General features: G+C 41.5%; 3 protein-coding genes across 5 annotated transcripts; 1 reads left to right on the plus strand and 2 right to left on the minus strand.

Moving 5' to 3' along the window:
* The first annotated feature begins 105 nt into the window (after positions 1-105).
* LOC109633769 (phospholipase A2, group IB (pancreas)) lies at positions 106-4,568 on the plus strand. Of its 2 annotated transcripts, XM_069524165.1 has the most exons (6): positions 106-151; positions 242-352; positions 3,338-3,428; positions 3,582-3,738; positions 3,837-3,964; positions 4,418-4,568. In XM_069524165.1, the coding sequence occupies exons 3-6, from the start codon at positions 3,389-3,391 to the stop codon at positions 4,540-4,542; spliced, it is 450 nt and encodes a 149-aa protein (XP_069380266.1). In that variant the 5' UTR covers positions 106-151; positions 242-352; positions 3,338-3,388; the 3' UTR covers positions 4,543-4,568. The 2 variants fall into 2 exon arrangements, with proteins under 2 accessions (XP_069380266.1, XP_019949393.2); XM_020093834.2 differs by lacking the exons at positions 106-151; positions 242-352 and adding an exon at positions 2,205-2,220.
* Positions 700-2,411, minus strand: LOC138407392 (phospholipase A2-like). The gene is made up of 3 exons (XM_069523057.1): positions 2,118-2,411; positions 1,168-1,233; positions 700-974 (listed from the first exon to the last, which is right to left on the minus strand). The coding sequence occupies exons 1-3, from the start codon at positions 2,296-2,298 to the stop codon at positions 835-837; spliced, it is 387 nt and encodes a 128-aa protein (XP_069379158.1). The 5' UTR covers positions 2,299-2,411; the 3' UTR covers positions 700-834.
* A 25-nt stretch (positions 4,569-4,593) lies between the features above and the next one.
* prkab1b (protein kinase, AMP-activated, beta 1 non-catalytic subunit, b) lies at positions 4,594-9,581 on the minus strand. 2 transcript variants are annotated; one of them, XM_020093832.2, is made up of 9 exons: positions 9,350-9,581; positions 9,036-9,156; positions 8,148-8,311; positions 7,414-7,583; positions 7,235-7,328; positions 7,020-7,134; positions 5,971-6,104; positions 5,794-5,862; positions 4,594-5,178 (listed from the first exon to the last, which is right to left on the minus strand). In XM_020093832.2, the coding sequence occupies exons 3-9, from the start codon at positions 8,292-8,294 to the stop codon at positions 5,101-5,103; spliced, it is 807 nt and encodes a 268-aa protein (XP_019949391.1). In that variant the 5' UTR covers positions 8,295-8,311; positions 9,036-9,156; positions 9,350-9,581; the 3' UTR covers positions 4,594-5,100. The 2 variants fall into 2 exon arrangements, with proteins under 2 accessions (XP_019949391.1, XP_019949390.1); XM_020093831.2 differs by lacking the exon at positions 9,350-9,581 and having other exon boundaries at positions 9,036-9,347.
* Between the last annotated feature and the right edge of the window lie 6,429 nt (positions 9,582-16,010).

A 16,010-nucleotide genomic window follows, 5' to 3' on the forward strand; every position in this document is an offset into this window, starting at 1 on the left:
GTTACTTCAGAATTATTCCTCGCCATTACTCCTCAAACAGTTATATACTGTCACTTTGTATTGTTTGTGTGCTGGATGTTGTGTGCAGAGAGAGAAAACGGTGTTCATTCTACCTGGTTAATCCGCAAATCACATTTGGTGAGAGTTAGAGGTAAAAACGAAATACTGCAATATCAGTCAAATTCAGTGGGGGTTTATTTCACAAAGACAATCTGACTCTACTCAATCTTCATCAAACCAGGAACATGTTGGAATGGACAGGCATCTTTCGAGAGAAGCTGCTACCTGCTGTCCACCATGGCCGTGACCTGGAGCAAAGCCAAGGAGCAATGTCGAGCAGAAGGAGGAGCTGGTGAGGTTTAGTTGTCCTCTATTTTATTTCGTAAACCTATTTTGCCGTCACTCTTAACTATATCAATAACTGTAAGAAGAAATCTGAAAATAACCCCAAAACAAAATGGGACTCAAATAAAATAATATGTACCCTAAACTTGCTACTGTGGGCAAGGAGGCTCTGGCAAACCTGTTGATGAGCTTGGCAGCTAAAGAACCTGTGCACAGAAACACACAACACACCAATTTTTGCTGTAATATTTACTAAATCCTTCTAAATAAGACAGGCAAACACATTAGAAGGGTATTCAGAGGGTGCTTACCTCCACCTAGGCTGATTGGCTACTTTACCACCAAAACATGTAAAGCTCCTTAAGGTCCCTTGGAAATTAAATGAGTTCTTCCTTAAGTCATGCTTCACCTCTGCACAAAATTTCATGGAAATAGCTACAGTATTTACACAATCCTAAGTGCTGGTGAGTTTCACTGTGCATCCCTGCATCACTCAGCCGACTTGCAGTGGTCACTGGGAAGGCGAGCGTTTCTTTCATTATAATCTGCGCTGGCAAAGCACATGGCAGCTTTCCTGTTACACTTACAGATGAAGTTCTTACAGGGACTGTTGTCAGCTGTCATCCGAAGAGAGACACAGAATTATAAGAATTTGCTATATACACTATAATAATGGACAATTAAATCCTTGTTTTCCAAAGGCCCAGTTGGAAAATAATAACAGAAACCACAATAGATAGTAGATGAAAGTTGCCATAGTTAAAGACAATATTGATGTTGAAGACACACTCAGACAGGTGACAGTCTTGCCTCAGATGTAGCTGTATGTTTCAGTGTAAGGGTTGTCCACGATGGGCTGGCAATCTCCGTGCTGCAAGGCAACAGCATCTATAACAAGCACAAAGTATAGAGACAACAGCAATTTTTAAATTTCAAACTTTAATCTTGAAAGGCTTTAAATTGCCATAGGTTGCTCCTACCGATCACTTTGTTTCAGTTTGCCAATTAATTGTTTTGTAATTTAGTAAAAAAACAGAAAAGCATACTGACAAGTGGCCATCGCAATTTTCCAGAATCCAAGGGGATTTCTCCAAATGTCTGAAGATTAGTCCTACACCCAACAATTTAGAGGAGGAATAAAACCAGCAAATATTCACATGGTGGAAGCTGGAACCACTGTGGCCTTTTCAATTATAGAAAATGCTTGAATGAAGGATTTCTGTGCAGCAAGAAGCACAAACAAAATTCCTCTTGGCCCTATTATCTTGGAGTGAAGACAGGATGGCTCAGAGACAGGTGTTTCAAAAGCTGCCTTTAAATTGGACTGTACTGAGGAACATTCTTTAATCCAGGAATTAAAGAACCACTTTATAAATCCACAGTGCAGAATGGCACTCAGTAGAGCGCATACCTCCACCAAAACCCAACAGTACCCTTAAATTCAATTAAGCTGCTCCAAATTTATAACATACACACCTATAAATATCAATCTGATTCTTTCATTGAGATCCATGGATTATAACTACCACCAAGGGGCTTATGTTTTGACCACTGTCCATTTGTTTGTTTGTTAGTTAGCAGGATTACTCAAAAACTACTGGACAGATGAAGCATGAAAAGGGGCAGGATGTGGTATGTGTCAGGGAAGCCATTTAAGGGAAGCCATTTAATTTGTATGCATATTTTTCTAATCTCTTTCTTTTATATTTTTTTTACGTTTTTAAATTGATCCAGAATAACACAGGCTTGAGTGTTTCTGTGCCCAAGTTCTTACCTGTCAAGCTCATCCACAGGTGTGCCAGAGCCTCCTAGCCCACAGTAACAGCCATAATCAGTGTAGTCCAGCACCGGCCAGCTTCCAGGGGCAGCGCAGAGGTACTTCTGAGACACAATATCCGCATCACATGAAATCCAAATGCACCCGGGACGCTGATCAGTCAGACATGCACACATAAAGTAGAAATGAGAGTGGAGAATAAAAAGGCCTCCGGGTACTCACAGGCCAGGAGCATCTTGCAGGAAATGATGTGGACTCTGAAGCTTAAAGCTAAACGCTGACTGTTGACATCGAGAGGAGACTCCAGGAGTTTTACAAACTCTTTCCATTGTGTCATGTGTACACATGTATAGTGTGTACTTACACATATGCTCATACAGTATGCATACAAATACATATGCATATAAACGGAAATTCTGCTTATATCCATTTTTTACTTATCATGTTGTACTATGCATAGATTACTTTTGTGTTGACGTGAGCATCCAGCATGAGCAGCCCGCAGGGAGAAGTCATGGGAACTCGAACAAATGCTGGCTATTTACACAGCTGTGTGTTAAATGTAACTTCTGTCTAAAGGGAAAATGCTAAATCAAGTGAGTCCAGAGTGAGCAGGAATAAATGGAGAAGGGAATATTTGATTAGAAAACGTATGTGGAAAGATCAAAAGAAAAAGGAAAGTTAGTCTATTTCCTGATGAACCAATGAGAGGAGAATAAATGAGGATTTGAGGGAAGAACACAAGAAGGTGAATAAGACTAGATGTGTCATGTTTCCTGTGGATGAACTCACATTATTTTATTCTACACTGTGGTTACAGACTAAAAGTTGACCAGGATATTTGAAACTCATTATCCTTTCAATTCCAACACAGTTATCCGTCAATTTAAGAATTTCCTGTTTTAGTAGTGCAATCTCAGAAAAATGCATCATATCTTCAAAGCATATGTTTTGTATATAAAATCTGAATCTGTAAAGTAAAATAGTAACTTAATCTGATGGATAAATGTTGCTGAATGAAGGAAAATATTTGCTTTTGAATTTAAGTTGGCTGAAATACAACTCCCGGAATTTCTGCTTAAGTAATAACAGCAATTGAGTTCATGCGATTAGATTCCACCACTGAAACACAGGTCTCACAGGCTGATTACATGATCCAGCTGACAGCCACCTCTCGCTTGTTTCCCTCTTATCTCTGGTTTTCTCATGCCTCAGATCCTATAAGGGCAGGCTGCAGCAGTGTGAGGGTTTTTTTTTCCTGCAGCCATGAATGTGACGGCACCTCTGCTGCTGCTGCTTCTCACTGGTAAGACTGAAGTTGAACTATATCAGCCTGTTCCAGATCCTATTTGTAAAGGCTGATTCTGTGTGAATTACTTTTCTCACAGCTCAGTCGATAATATTTCTATCTCTTGCAGCAGGACACTTATTTTCTCCTGATCTATTGTTTCTCCACCAGCTTGTATAGCCAGCGGTGCTCTGCTGCCCAAGGCATTATGGCAGTTTGGGAAGATGATCCAGTGCCCCCAGCCCACTGTTAACCCCCTGGCCTACAACGATTATGGCTGCTGGTGCGGCTTTGGCGGCAGTGGAACCCCTCGGGATGAACTAGACATGTAGGGAGCAGACATTCGTCAATAATTATCACTTCAGTCATCATCTTTAAAACAAAGAGACTCTTTTCACACTGGTCCTTTCCCTCCTGTATCCATAGGTGCTGTAAGGTTCACGACAAATGCTACGAAGCGAGCAGAAAGAAGCCCGGGTGCACGGCCATCGCCGACCTGCCTTACGTTCTGCTTTATGATTTCACCTGCTCAAACCAACAAGTGACCTGCTCAGGTACCATCATTTAAACTTCACTTTCATACTGTTAATCTACTACTAGCTGTTCCTTAATGAAATGTTAAAATGAAATGAAATATGAAAAGTTCTTGGATGGCACTGGTCAAAATTACACAAAGAATAGGTTGAAGTTTTAATTAAAATACAGATATACCCATAGATTGTATATAAAATATTACATATCCAGTACTTACCTTACCTTAGGATCTTGTCATTCACTGTAAACAGGTGTGAGGTGTAATGACATCTTTAGTTGGAGCTGTGTATAGGTGCTGTATATTTAGCAGCTGTAATTAAACAGCTATATATGGGTATTACACAACCAGCTTGAGACAAGTCCACAACAAACAAATGCTCTCCTGTGGAGCACTTTCACGCTGGCATCTGGAGAACCAAACCAAACTATTGCTAAAACATGTTTGACTTTTTGTTATAAACTCGTCTCCACAGCGACCAACAACAAGTGCCAGGCTGCTGTGTGCGAGTGTGATCGGGTGGCGGCTCACTGCTTCGCTCAGAGCACATACAACCCTGAAAACAAGAACCTGGATTCCAAGGTCCACTGTGTCAACTGAGTTGTGCAACTTGTCAACCCCCCCCCCCCCCCCAAAAAAAAGAACGCTGGATTTGTAAAAATCTTCTTTTGAATTTATTTTAATTTCTCACTCATTTTAAAATAAAACCCTGATGTAAAACACATCTGATCTTGTGCAAAGGAGTCAGTTTAAAATAAAAAGAATATGCCATCCTGTTGAATTTCATCCTCTTTGTCTCCTCACATGTTTGTTCACATATGAAGATGTTATGTAGCAGAGGTCATAGTTTAGCTTTTGAAGCTAAAGCCAGTTTCAACATCCACATCAATCTATTGACAAATCTGAGGTTACAATGAAAACTTCATTTGACCCTTTGTTTTTCCTTCTTCTTCTGTTTGACACAGACTCATCATAACGATGGAAGCATTGGGCTACAGTTATTACAATAAGCACATTTTCAAAATATTACAGGATGTCTAAGATGATATCAGGAAGATATTTAGGTTCACAAAGAAGACAACAGTCACAGTAACAGCTGTGTACAAAAGTAGACAAATGATTGTTCTAACACACGAGGCTGGATCATGGCTCTGTGGGTTATATTGGCTTGTACAGAAGAGTGGTCACATACTTCTTTTTGTATCGGTGGGTTGCACTGAGAACCATCACCCCGTCCTGAAACACAAAGATCAGAAGAAAGCTTAAAGCTAACAGTTAAGTGGTAAAGAAGAGTTTTTCAGATGATCCCTTTCCTCTAGTGCATTATAAAGATTTATGTAAAAAGTCTTAAAGGCCAAAGGGAGCCCGTCTCCCCCACGAAAACAAAAAAAATGCCCCTGGAACGCCTCATCAGTACTTTGGCTGATACCTCTGCCTCATTGTGATGTTGTGTGACAAGAAGAATGTCAGGACATCTCAATACTCAACGTTTTTCATAATGCACACCTAGCGTCTAGTCTGGCATGCCCCCGAACAAAGCCACGGCCACGATCAATATCAAAACGTTTTGCACCGTTTTGGCACAGTTTCCTGGTTGGACGACATGTTTTCTCAGAATGGTGGGTGTGTAAGAGGTGTTTTCTGAACATTAGAGAATGTAAATAACACAAAATGTATGAACCTAAGCATGAGCATGTCTGCTTAATAACAATTGTGAGCAAAATAAAAACCAAAGCTGTGCCGATATGTGCATTCTCTCTGAGACAGAGGGGGTTGATCTATCATTTTCACCAGGTTTTTATTATGAGGGACAACATTAAAAAGCAAATATGTTCTATAAGGACTTGTTACCTTGATGGAGAGGGCGTACAGGTGATTGAGCATCACATGGTTGGGCTCTGGAAGTAGCGTCGGGTCACACTGAGAGTAGATAAGAGTAGAGGGTGAATTTCACTGAATAAAATAGGCTCCTGGACTGGTGTGAGTCATAACGACCAGCATCTACTGCCACACGAAACCTGTACTCACAGAGATGCCTGTGTCCTTGTTGAGCAGCACTTGCAGCAGGTGGGGAGGTAAGATAGGAGGGTGTTTGATTTTGTCCTCTGATTTGATCACATATGCGTCCTGTTGGTAGGGGCCGGGCGGGGAACTGGACAAGTCTGTGAAAGAACCAATCACATAACTCTCTTTAATCCAGCCCCACATAAAAAAATAAAGCAGACAGAATCCTTCCAAGGGTCCACAGATGAGCAAATGTCACTAGCATTAGTGAATGTCACTGAGGACTACAAGCTATGTAAGTAGTAATCAGACATTGTTCAGAAAAAATCTAAATGGCTGACTTGAAAACAATTAAAAACCATATTTTACACACATTCATTTTTCGTCATATTGAGAAGCAGAAAAAAAATGTGTGAAACTATTGATGCTGCTCTACAAGCTGAAGATACTAGGGAGGGGCGAGGGAGACGAAGCAGAGAGCCGGGAGAGAGCAATGGGAGAAAAGTGGACAGACTGTGATAGTTTCCAACATGTTGCCAATAAATGAAGCCCACAGCATGAAAACACAAAGCGTGTGAGATTTTGTCTCAGTTTGACCTTTAATATTTTATATATGCATTATTTGGGAACTCTCCTCACTCTGTAATGCAAAAACTGTGATGTACCCATTTGTCTAACTGAGTATATAAACAGTTTTGAAGTGTTTTCTAGTACTAAGAAAAAAAAGTCTCTGCACACCTGCTATTTATTTCAAATAGGTACCTACTACTTGATGTTATATTACCTTTCAGTTATATGTTCAATTTACAACTACATTTAGATTTTCTACTTTGAAAATGTTTTGTTGAGCATGTCTGTGGTTTTTATAGTAAAACACATAATTCTCCTTATGGGACTTGATGTTTCATGTGTATTTTTGAGTCCAATGTTGATATACAATATAAAATGAACCAAACAATGGCATGGGAAACATTTTTCACGTGGTATATAAAGGCCAATTCAAAAGCATTCAACAAACTGTTAAAATAGCTCAGGACACTTGAGGGTTAATGAGTGAATACAGGTACCAGTACCTGAAATGTCAACAGAATCCTCTGAGTCAATCCTGAGGGCATCAAAAACTTCAAAGTCGGTTCTCTTCACCTGGATAACGTTATTGACTGTTCCAGTTTTAGACGTCATCACAGCCTGTGACTCAGTGTAAACAGAAATTTGATATCAACACATGCGGGTGTACACTAGGCTTTTGTTGTGACTGCAAAAATGTTAATGTAGTTTTCTCACTCACCCCAGTCGGATCCAGAGTCCACTGACCGTCCACACAGAACTTGTACTGGTGCTCTCCCTCCGGAAGGTCAACGATAGCCACAAAGTTCTTCTGGCTGGGTTTGAAAGAGAGAACCACGAGTCCCAACTTCGTTAACAGGTTCAACCATGCGAGATGTTACCATGTGTGAGTCAAAGTACCTTCTGTTGAGTGGGATTTTGGTGGCCCAGTTGTTAAAAGAGCCAGACACAAAGACTTCCTTGGCGACCCCCGCCCACCTGAACACAGTGGGTCTGTCCTGCGTTGGACTTTTGCTGTCACTCTCCAGGTCCTGCTGCCAGGCCAGGAACTCCTGTATTTCCTGTGGAGCCTGGAAAACATGGATCAATGTATTGTTCCCATGTTTATGAGAGCAACTTCAGAATCTACACCACAACACACACACAACTCCTGACTAGGGTGGGAGCTGAAGATTGAGTTACCTTGATTATGTTGTGTGTTTTATAGTATGTTTCCTGATATACATATTATTTTGTTTATCCTGAGCTAATGAGAACAGACGTAACGCACATTCTTCATTTTAATTCTTGGGAGTTCTTGGTAAGTTGGATTAATACAAAACTGTTTGCTAAATATGTTAGCCACAATTTTTCAAGTTGGTAAACAATTTAAATTTTTCAATGTACCAAAATATTATTTTGAAAAATGTCTTGGTCAAGCTTTATGGGGCAAATGAAAAACTATTAAACATTTAACATCTATCAGATGCAAATCAACCAATAAACAAACTCAAAATGATGGTTTACAATCATATGCAATTCATAATAAATATGCAAATGCTGTTGAATGTAATGGATGGTCCAGAAATATGACATATAGGTTAATCATTACATAGAGTGGGTAGTATGTGTGTATGATAAACACTGGATTTTACCTTTGAGTCTTCCCTCTGGAACAGATCTGCGTCCTCGGTGCTGTCCATCAGGATGTTAGGACGTGCCTCCTTCCCTCCCTGCGCTCCATCTCTGTATGACCTTTCACCCTGACCTCCACTGGACCTGTCACTGCTGCTGTTCCCCATCCTGGTGGCACCAACCACTGCAAAGACACACATCAAGATCAAGTCAGCGTCCTGAGACATGCAGGGTAGAGACCCCCAGGAGACTAACCCCCCCAAAAAATCTATATGGGTTAAAGGTGGAGCCTTGTACATTTGGTTTAAAGTATGAATCCAGCAGCAGCGCTCACACTTTTGTGACACAAATGTTGCATAAAGTCCAGAGTTTCCTGTCGACCAAGACCAGGGTCGTCCCAAGCTGTTTAAACCGCTGGCACTGACAGATGTGGTCTTGATCACCAAGGAAACAAAGAAGGCAAGACATGAGGACACGAGGATGGTGGGAAGTCTCTGAATGGTAGACGTTCATGGGTCAAGTAGTTGCTGGTGGCGGGGGGGCGACCACCTAGGACTAGCCAGTGTTAACCTTAACATAAATAAATTAAGGGTCATGACGTGGAGTCGTCCCAAGCTGTTGACTCCATGTAAGCACCCGCCCTGCAAAGTCCAAGACGGTTTGAAACACTAGGTGGCGTTATGAGCTGTGTTCAACTTTATAAACAGTCTACGTGTTCAACCCATACATGTAGATTCCTTTTAGAATTCTGGTCAAATGTGATATTTAAACAAGCATACATGTGTTTCACCAAAGAACCGTTTAGTTTGCAGGTTAAAAACACACACTGGAGAGTGTGGCGTGTCTTTAGAGAGGGGGATCTGCAGGATCACGGATGTCAGTGTCAGTGAGCTCGGTGTCCTGCTCACCTGGATCCTCTCAGCTCAGGTGTTGGTGGCTGCAGTCTCTGCTCCAATGCGCATCTGTTTCCGGGTGGAAACTCGCTGGTTGTTTGTATCGCTGCTGTTTGGGAGACGTTTACCTCGTGGACTGAAAAGAAAAGCGGAACAGCGGTCACATAGCACAGCTTCCAAACAAAAAGAAGAACCGGGCTCTTTGTTTCTCCTGCCTCCTGTTTCTTTAGTCTCCGGTTCTCCACCGAACTGTGCGCGTTCTCGCCATTTGAACGAAAGTCCAGTGAGTGTGTGTGTGTATGCGTGTGTGTGTAGGGAACAAAGCACACCTCTTCCGCCTCCTCCTCCTTGAGCTCAGGCCGAGTAGAAGTTTAACCCGATGCTCCCCAGACTGTTTACACCACTGTCCCAGCTTTATTTAACTTCAGTGTGTGTGTGTGTGTGTGTGTGTGTGTGTGTGTGTGTGTGTGTGTGTGTTTGTGTGTGTGTTCAGAGACACTCGTGAAAACGATCCAGTGGTTGGAAGTTGAAGTCTGATCCGTGGTTTTCAACCTCAGGTCCGCGGTACAGCTAGCGGTCACACAGTAGCTGCTCTCAGACCTGCACTGGACTCCACTGTTCCTCCAGAGGAGGTGCACGTGTGAACACAAATGTCAGTGAGAGGCTCCGCAGTCTCTACAGACTTTATCTGGCCTGACCTCCTAGTGTACAGTCTGTAGAAATCCAGGAGAAGTGGATCTGTGAGCAAAGCACGGGATCCCCACTGGATTCACCATGAGCGAGTGGGGGGGTTAATGACGCTTCTTATGCATGACAGACACAAAAATAAAAAAAAACAAATATCTATCGGAGAAAAAGTGGTGACACACGTGGAAGACACCAACAAAGATGTCGAGAGTTAGCGGTGATAAAAGCTGACAACGGTGTCTGGGTGCTGCAAACAGGATCACCTGATTTGCATAGGAGTTAATATGTCACTTCCTGTCTCTGCCTGCTGTACTCTCACCTGAATAATCTAGAGGATTTGTTGCTGTCATAAACGCATCTGTGCAGAGAACCTCCAGCTGTGTTCTGCATGTGCGAAAGGAAAACTCTGGGTAAACTCCATAGCTAATTCTCCGGATTTTACACAAAGGTCATGTCTGAAAACGACTTAAGTGTGAACGCAAATTTCCAAGAAAGAGCCTTCAGACTTTCCCCAGGGTTTCTCCTGCCAATCCCCTAGTTGAAACTCTGGAGAATGGAATGAGAGTATGTGAGAAAACAGCAGGAGATCCTCCGCAGGAGAGCGAGTGGGTGACAGATGCAAAAATGAAAAAAAAACGAACAAAAGAAAGCAAAATATGTCAGGATGAAAAATCTGGGCCATATACATGTAGAAGACAGCGACTAAGATGTCAAGAGATCTTTCAGTGATAAGAGCTGACGCCAGTGTCGATAATAAAAACATCTCTGCAGCAGAATCAACACGTTATATCCTGTGTCTTCATGCTGCGCCACCCCTCACCTGAACAAGAGAGAGATTTCTGTATTGTTATGAACACGTCTGAGCTGAGCTGGACCCAATTCTGTGGACATCAGGAGTGTGTGACTCCAGAGTTCATGTCTGAAAATGGCTAATAAGGCCTTGCATAGACTACTGTGGTGTATTTTTGAAAGAATATTAGTGCCTCTTTTAAAAAAAAAACTCTTCATTGTTCAAAATATCTCTGTCCAGACATCAAATTCCTGAGAAGAACAAAGTGGTCCAAAGAATTACTTTACTAGATCCAATAACCTTTATAAACAGAAATGCAACTGTTGAGGACACATTTAATTCATGTTAAAGATACAATATGTAACATTTCTCCATTCAAAGTCTTAAAACGACCAGATATGTTGTATATGTTGTTGACTTGTGTCATCAGTTTACCAGGTCTGAATGGGGTAGAGTGTGTCTTTGGGGTGTGTGTTTAAATGAATCTACTATTTGTTTTCCTTGTAGATTTTATTTTTGATGTATTTTGTATTGTCATAGTTGTGTGGCTTTTAAAGCTGAAACATAGTCAGTGGTTTTTAAAATTGCTGCAGGTCAGCTAAACAGTGTCCCTGCTCCATATCTCATCTGGTTTCTGTAAGATGTTCTCACGGATATCCAATTTCATAGAATTCCTACACTGCATCCAAAGCCTGTAACTCGAATTAAGAGTCATCCGTATATCCATGTTAGGAAAGGTCACCTCTTTACCCTCAGGGTCAGGGTTAGTAATAGTCTGTAACGATTATAAACCAGCAGTATGCAGTTTATGTTCTTTTCCCACCTAAGTACCATATTATCATTACATTAACCTGCTGATGGGTAATGGTCTGGTCTGGTGGGTCAATGTGTGTGTGTGATGATTCCGCCCCGGCTTCTCATATGAACTATTGAGACGGTTTTCTGGACCCTATTTTCTGGACTTCTTGTACATGGACATTAACATTGGTTGTCCTTGTGTTTGGTTGTTTATAATCACTGTATTCTCTGTTTCCTGTTTTATTTAGAAATTATGCTCCTTGTGTGTCTCCAACTTGATCTGTGTATATAAGTGTCTTTGATTCCCTTGGTCTTGTTCCCCTCATTCCATATCTGTTGTGTGTGCCACTGTTTTGGTTTTCCTCGTGTTTGTCCATGCACAGAATATTTTGGAGTGGATTTTTTCTGGAGCCTCTTCATAAAAGAGTTTTATCTGTCCATTTTCTGCCACTTATCTGGGTGCAGGTCAGTGTCCTTGTCCTAGCCACCTCCTTTCTGCTTCAAGGGATCATGAGGCATTCTCAGGTCAAACATGTAATCTGTGTGTTGTGTTCTTCATCTGTTTGCACGAAGCAGAAATGAACTTGTTAGCTGCATGACCCATCTCATATCCTTGACGTCAAAGAGCAGGCCTATCATGTGGTCCTCCTGAGAATAAGTCTTCCCCTCAGACCTTGGCATCTCGGATGGGTCAGTTGGTTATTTTCACGTTTCCTCACCGCTCTGTCCTCAGTGAAGGTCAACAGTGCTCCAGACCCTGCAGAGAACAAGACCCCGCCTCCCCTTGCTCGAGTTGTCTCTGGGTTTGGCAGATGGGGGCCTAAGCAAAAAAAAAGACCTCCCACTTCAGCTGCTGTCCACCAGCAGGTTCATAAGTTGCCATGGTGACCCGGCGGACCAAAACTCCAAGCAGCTGCATCAGCAAAGAGAGCTTGAAAACTGTTTACTCAGAGTTCATGTCCCAAGCCCTCCCTTAAGTACAAGAAAAGTTCACCTGGTGAAAGCTGTTGGTTTGACAGGAAGAGCATTATTTTTATATGTTTCCAGTTTATTATCACTGGATGATTTTTTTGGGGTTCATCACAACATCCAGCAGCTTTCCCTGTCATCTCATCCGGCTCACTGGAGATCAATTTACAGATCTGCTCCTCCTTTCACACGACTGTCCCGAGACACATAGCTGCATTTACAACAATAACACTCAAAGCCTTTTTTCAGTCTTTGGCCTAAAGGCTCTGGTTCCAGTTAAACTCAAACAATTTCTTTTCAACATTTACTGAGATGTGGGTCAGGGGTGAAAAACGAATGTTTAGGATTCTCTTTCATAACGACCTTTGAGTGAATATTTGCAAAAACAAAAGCTGCATAAGTGTCATATTAATATAATGTGCACAACAGCATCAAACTGTGACTGAAATCATTTCTTTCCACCGTTAAATTTCATATTGGGTGCATCTGCAGAAAATGCAGCGATGACCATGAGACACATGACAAAAGGAAGATCATCATAGTCCTGCTCATCATGGCTCTTTTGAGCCTACAAGAAAAAGGTCAAATTCAGTTTTAGGATTTCACAATTGAGCCCCATAGTAGCAAGTCACATATTACTTCTGCATGTGTCTTTCATGGGACACTATTTGGAACATTTGGACAGAAACGATTCACTGCTTTGACTTGAATCCACATGTATCTCCCTACACCTGCCTCTCTTGTTTTACTCCAGTTCTGAACTGAAGCCAGAGTCCTTGGCGACGAAAAACAGTGGACAGCTGAGCCGACGTCTCATCCAGTCACTCACAGCTACAATGATGGGACAGCTGCTGTGGGCACAGTGACTTAACACATCTCTGTCGGACAGCTCAGAGACCTGAGACAGATCTAAAGACGTTTTCAGACATGAACGTGTTTGTCTTTCACATATGAAGAATGCAGCAGGAGATTGTCCGGATTAGACGCTTTCACAACAGGAAAGTGTCTGGAACTTTCAGGTAAGGGGCAGTGCGTGGGTAGAGCATCCAGGAGGCAGAAGATGATGTACACATCGAGACTGGTGTTTACCCTTGTCGCGAAAAGCTCTTGAATCTTGTTGTCTTTCCAAGGTGATATCATTTCAGGAGAATATCCAGAGTTCAGTACATGATAGCAGCTTACACATGCTGCGTCTATCCAAAGCTTTGACTTCTTCAACCTTTGTGTCACACTGACAGGAAATTAATTTTGACCAAGGAGCTGCAAAACCTATGAGCTTGGGTTCTCCAGTTTTAAACACTGATTTTAAAAAAAAGTGTGCATATCACTACAGTCAGCAGTTATGGGCATGGTTTACCATAGGGATGGCTCCCCTGCAAGTGCCCCAGTGGCCTAATGGATGAGGCCCTGCCCTCATGGTGGGTTCAATTCTCATCTGGGGTGTCTGATGGCATAGTGGCACATCATGTTGGACCCATAACCCTGATGTCATTAGGTTGGAGCTATCCTCTGCTATTAGCCTTCAGAAATTTCAGTTAGAGATCGATTAAGTACATGTATCTGTGAACTAGAGGTATGTTGAGTATCCTGCCTTAAAACTAGTTATAAACAGGAATGTGCAGAAACCTCAAACCTTCAGCACTGGATAACTCACCAGCCCGGCACCATAGTATTAATGGGCCAGGCAGGGCAATTGCATGGTGAGATATAAAGTCACCCCTCAGAGGGGGGATCTCCTGAGCCTCCCCATTCTTCACAAGGTCAGAGCTTTCTTGAAGCGAGGGTTTGGTGTTCACGACTGGCTGCGGCTTCCCCCCGGAGACCGTCAAAGCAGATAGGTGAATGCAACAGGGCCGAGACGTTGGGAACGTGGAGGTGGAGGCAGGGGAGGAGAGGCAGCAGAGCAGTGATGATGGAAGAGAGAGATCAGCCAGCAGAGAGATGTGAGGGACACACAGAGGCAGCCTGGAGACTCAGGCCAGCAGCCACACTGAGATATCAGTGGTATTAATATCTGGAAGTGGAGGAAAGACAAGGAATACATATTAAGTCATTTATTCTAAATATATATTTAAAGTCATTTAGTACAGATATATTAATTATTACACTCTCACAGGCATTAGTAAAAAAATTATACCAATTTATTAGACATTCCTATTTGATCTCATCATGACTGGATTACTGCAACGACCTTACTTGTCTTAATAGATAATCTGCAGACTCTACCTAATTCTAGTTTTTAGTATTGTATTGCATGGTCAAGTTGACATTTCTCACACATTTCTTTACACTATTATTTTATTTTTATTATTTTTTCACAACTTTGCTAAGTTTATGCTCTTTTACTTGTGTGTTTTTCTTTGTGAAACAGAGATTTGATTTAGCCTGGTGGAGTGGTTAGGGGGTGTGAATGTGTATGTTTGTTAGTCTCTGTGTGTTGTGATATGCTGGTGACCTGTCCACAGTACCTGTGTCCCAATGTACACTGAGATTGGCAGATTGGAGTTGTTGTGTTTTAATTAAAATGTATTATGCACCACAGTTCTGTAGAAATTCACTGTAGAAGTCTTCAATTTCGTACATTTGTACTCAGCTATTATTGTCATTTTGTACGAATGTACAATAATGTATTACTATTTGCAAAGAATGTAGTACAGAATGTGTTGTAATTTATAGAAAGTCTATTGTAGTCGGTTATTATGGTCATTTAGTACAAATGTAGCATCATTTATTAAAACAATTAAGGATATAGCACTAAATTTGTAGTAATTTGGTACAAATTCATCACAGTAAGGGAATATGAAGACCACTGGAGGTTGTAAAAGTATGAATAGATAAACCAAAATGTAGGTTACCATGAAAAACACACTCCAAGTAAAATACAGTAAATGTACTTTGTTACACCTTTACCACTGACAGGGTGTATTGCAGGGATGTTCTTTATGGCCCACAAGTATTCATTCATATGTGAAGATTCTCCTTAACAATGCTCCCCTGATTTAAAAAAAACTCCAACAGGATACAGAAGTGGAATGTTTTTAAATAATTTATTAGGAATTTTAAAAAGTTTTTTTTTTTTCCAAAGGAATAAACATGACAGGAAAAAGAAAATCAGAAAAAAGTTACAGTGTTGACAAGATTGTTATTTTTCAGTGAAAACTGCATCAAAGAATGAATGAACTACCATGGTGACCTGTAGCAGAGTGAGCGAGTGTATCGAAATGTAAAAACCGGTGTCTTGCAGATCGAGAGTGCTTTGTTCTTAAGCTAACATTCAAAAGAGAAACACATTTATTGTGATCAGCCAGTGCAACATACTACTAGCTCTGAACATAATTGTTTTGGTGTAAAAATAGTTGTCACATTGCTACAGTCTGTGACCTCCAGTGGATATGCAGTGATGGCTAGGAGGGGGTGGGTGACAGGTGAAGATACAGGTAAGAGTTAAAATGACCCACCCCTCCTTTCCTGTTAGAAAACCCACCTCTCTAAAAGGTTTAACCATCCACACTTTGACACAGATGTTAATGCAATAATAAAAAAAAGTCTGATTAAAATTTCACATTTGCAACTGAGGTACCAACCCTCCCCCACCCCCAAGAAAAACAGCACATGGCACATTGGAAACCAATGTGTACAAAACCACATGACATGATCACGCAAATAATCAGCCGTAAACACGCTAACTGCGTACCACTGCTCCCGCGCACTCGTCCTTCATTTTCCTTCACAAACAAACATCGCAT

This window comes from Paralichthys olivaceus, chromosome 4 (genome assembly GCF_024713975.1).
Source record: "Paralichthys olivaceus isolate ysfri-2021 chromosome 4, ASM2471397v2, whole genome shotgun sequence".
Lineage (NCBI taxonomy): Eukaryota > Metazoa > Chordata > Actinopteri > Pleuronectiformes > Paralichthyidae > Paralichthys > Paralichthys olivaceus.

Excerpts from the sequence above, each read along its gene's own strand:
- LOC138407392 (XM_069523057.1), bottom strand. The coding sequence starts at position 2,298 with ATGTGTGCATGTCTGACTGATCAGCGTCCCGGGTGCATTTGGATTTCA. Across the intron at positions 1,234-2,117 it reads TGTGGATGAGCTTGACAGGT|ATGCTGTTGCCTTGCAGCAC; the intron begins AAGAACTTGGGC and ends TGCTTGTTATAG. Across the intron at positions 975-1,167 it reads CCCTTACACTGAAACATACA|TTCGGATGACAGCTGACAAC; the intron begins GCTACATCTGAG and ends TCTGTGTCTCTC.
- LOC109633769 (XM_069524165.1), top strand. The coding sequence starts at position 3,389 with ATGAATGTGACGGCACCTCTGCTGCTGCTGCTTCTCACTG. Across the intron at positions 3,429-3,581 it reads GCTGCTGCTGCTTCTCACTG|CTTGTATAGCCAGCGGTGCT; the intron begins GTAAGACTGAAG and ends TTTCTCCACCAG. Across the intron at positions 3,739-3,836 it reads CCTCGGGATGAACTAGACAT|GTGCTGTAAGGTTCACGACA; the intron begins GTAGGGAGCAGA and ends CTGTATCCATAG.
- prkab1b (XM_020093832.2), bottom strand. The coding sequence starts at position 8,294 with ATGGGGAACAGCAGCAGTGACAGGTCCAGTGGAGGTCAGGGTGAAAGG. Across the intron at positions 7,135-7,234 it reads GGACTCTGGATCCGACTGGG|GCTGTGATGACGTCTAAAAC; the intron begins GTGAGTGAGAAA and ends ACTGAGTCACAG. Across the intron at positions 6,105-7,019 it reads GGATTCTGTTGACATTTCAG|ACTTGTCCAGTTCCCCGCCC; the intron begins GTACTGGTACCT and ends GTTCTTTCACAG.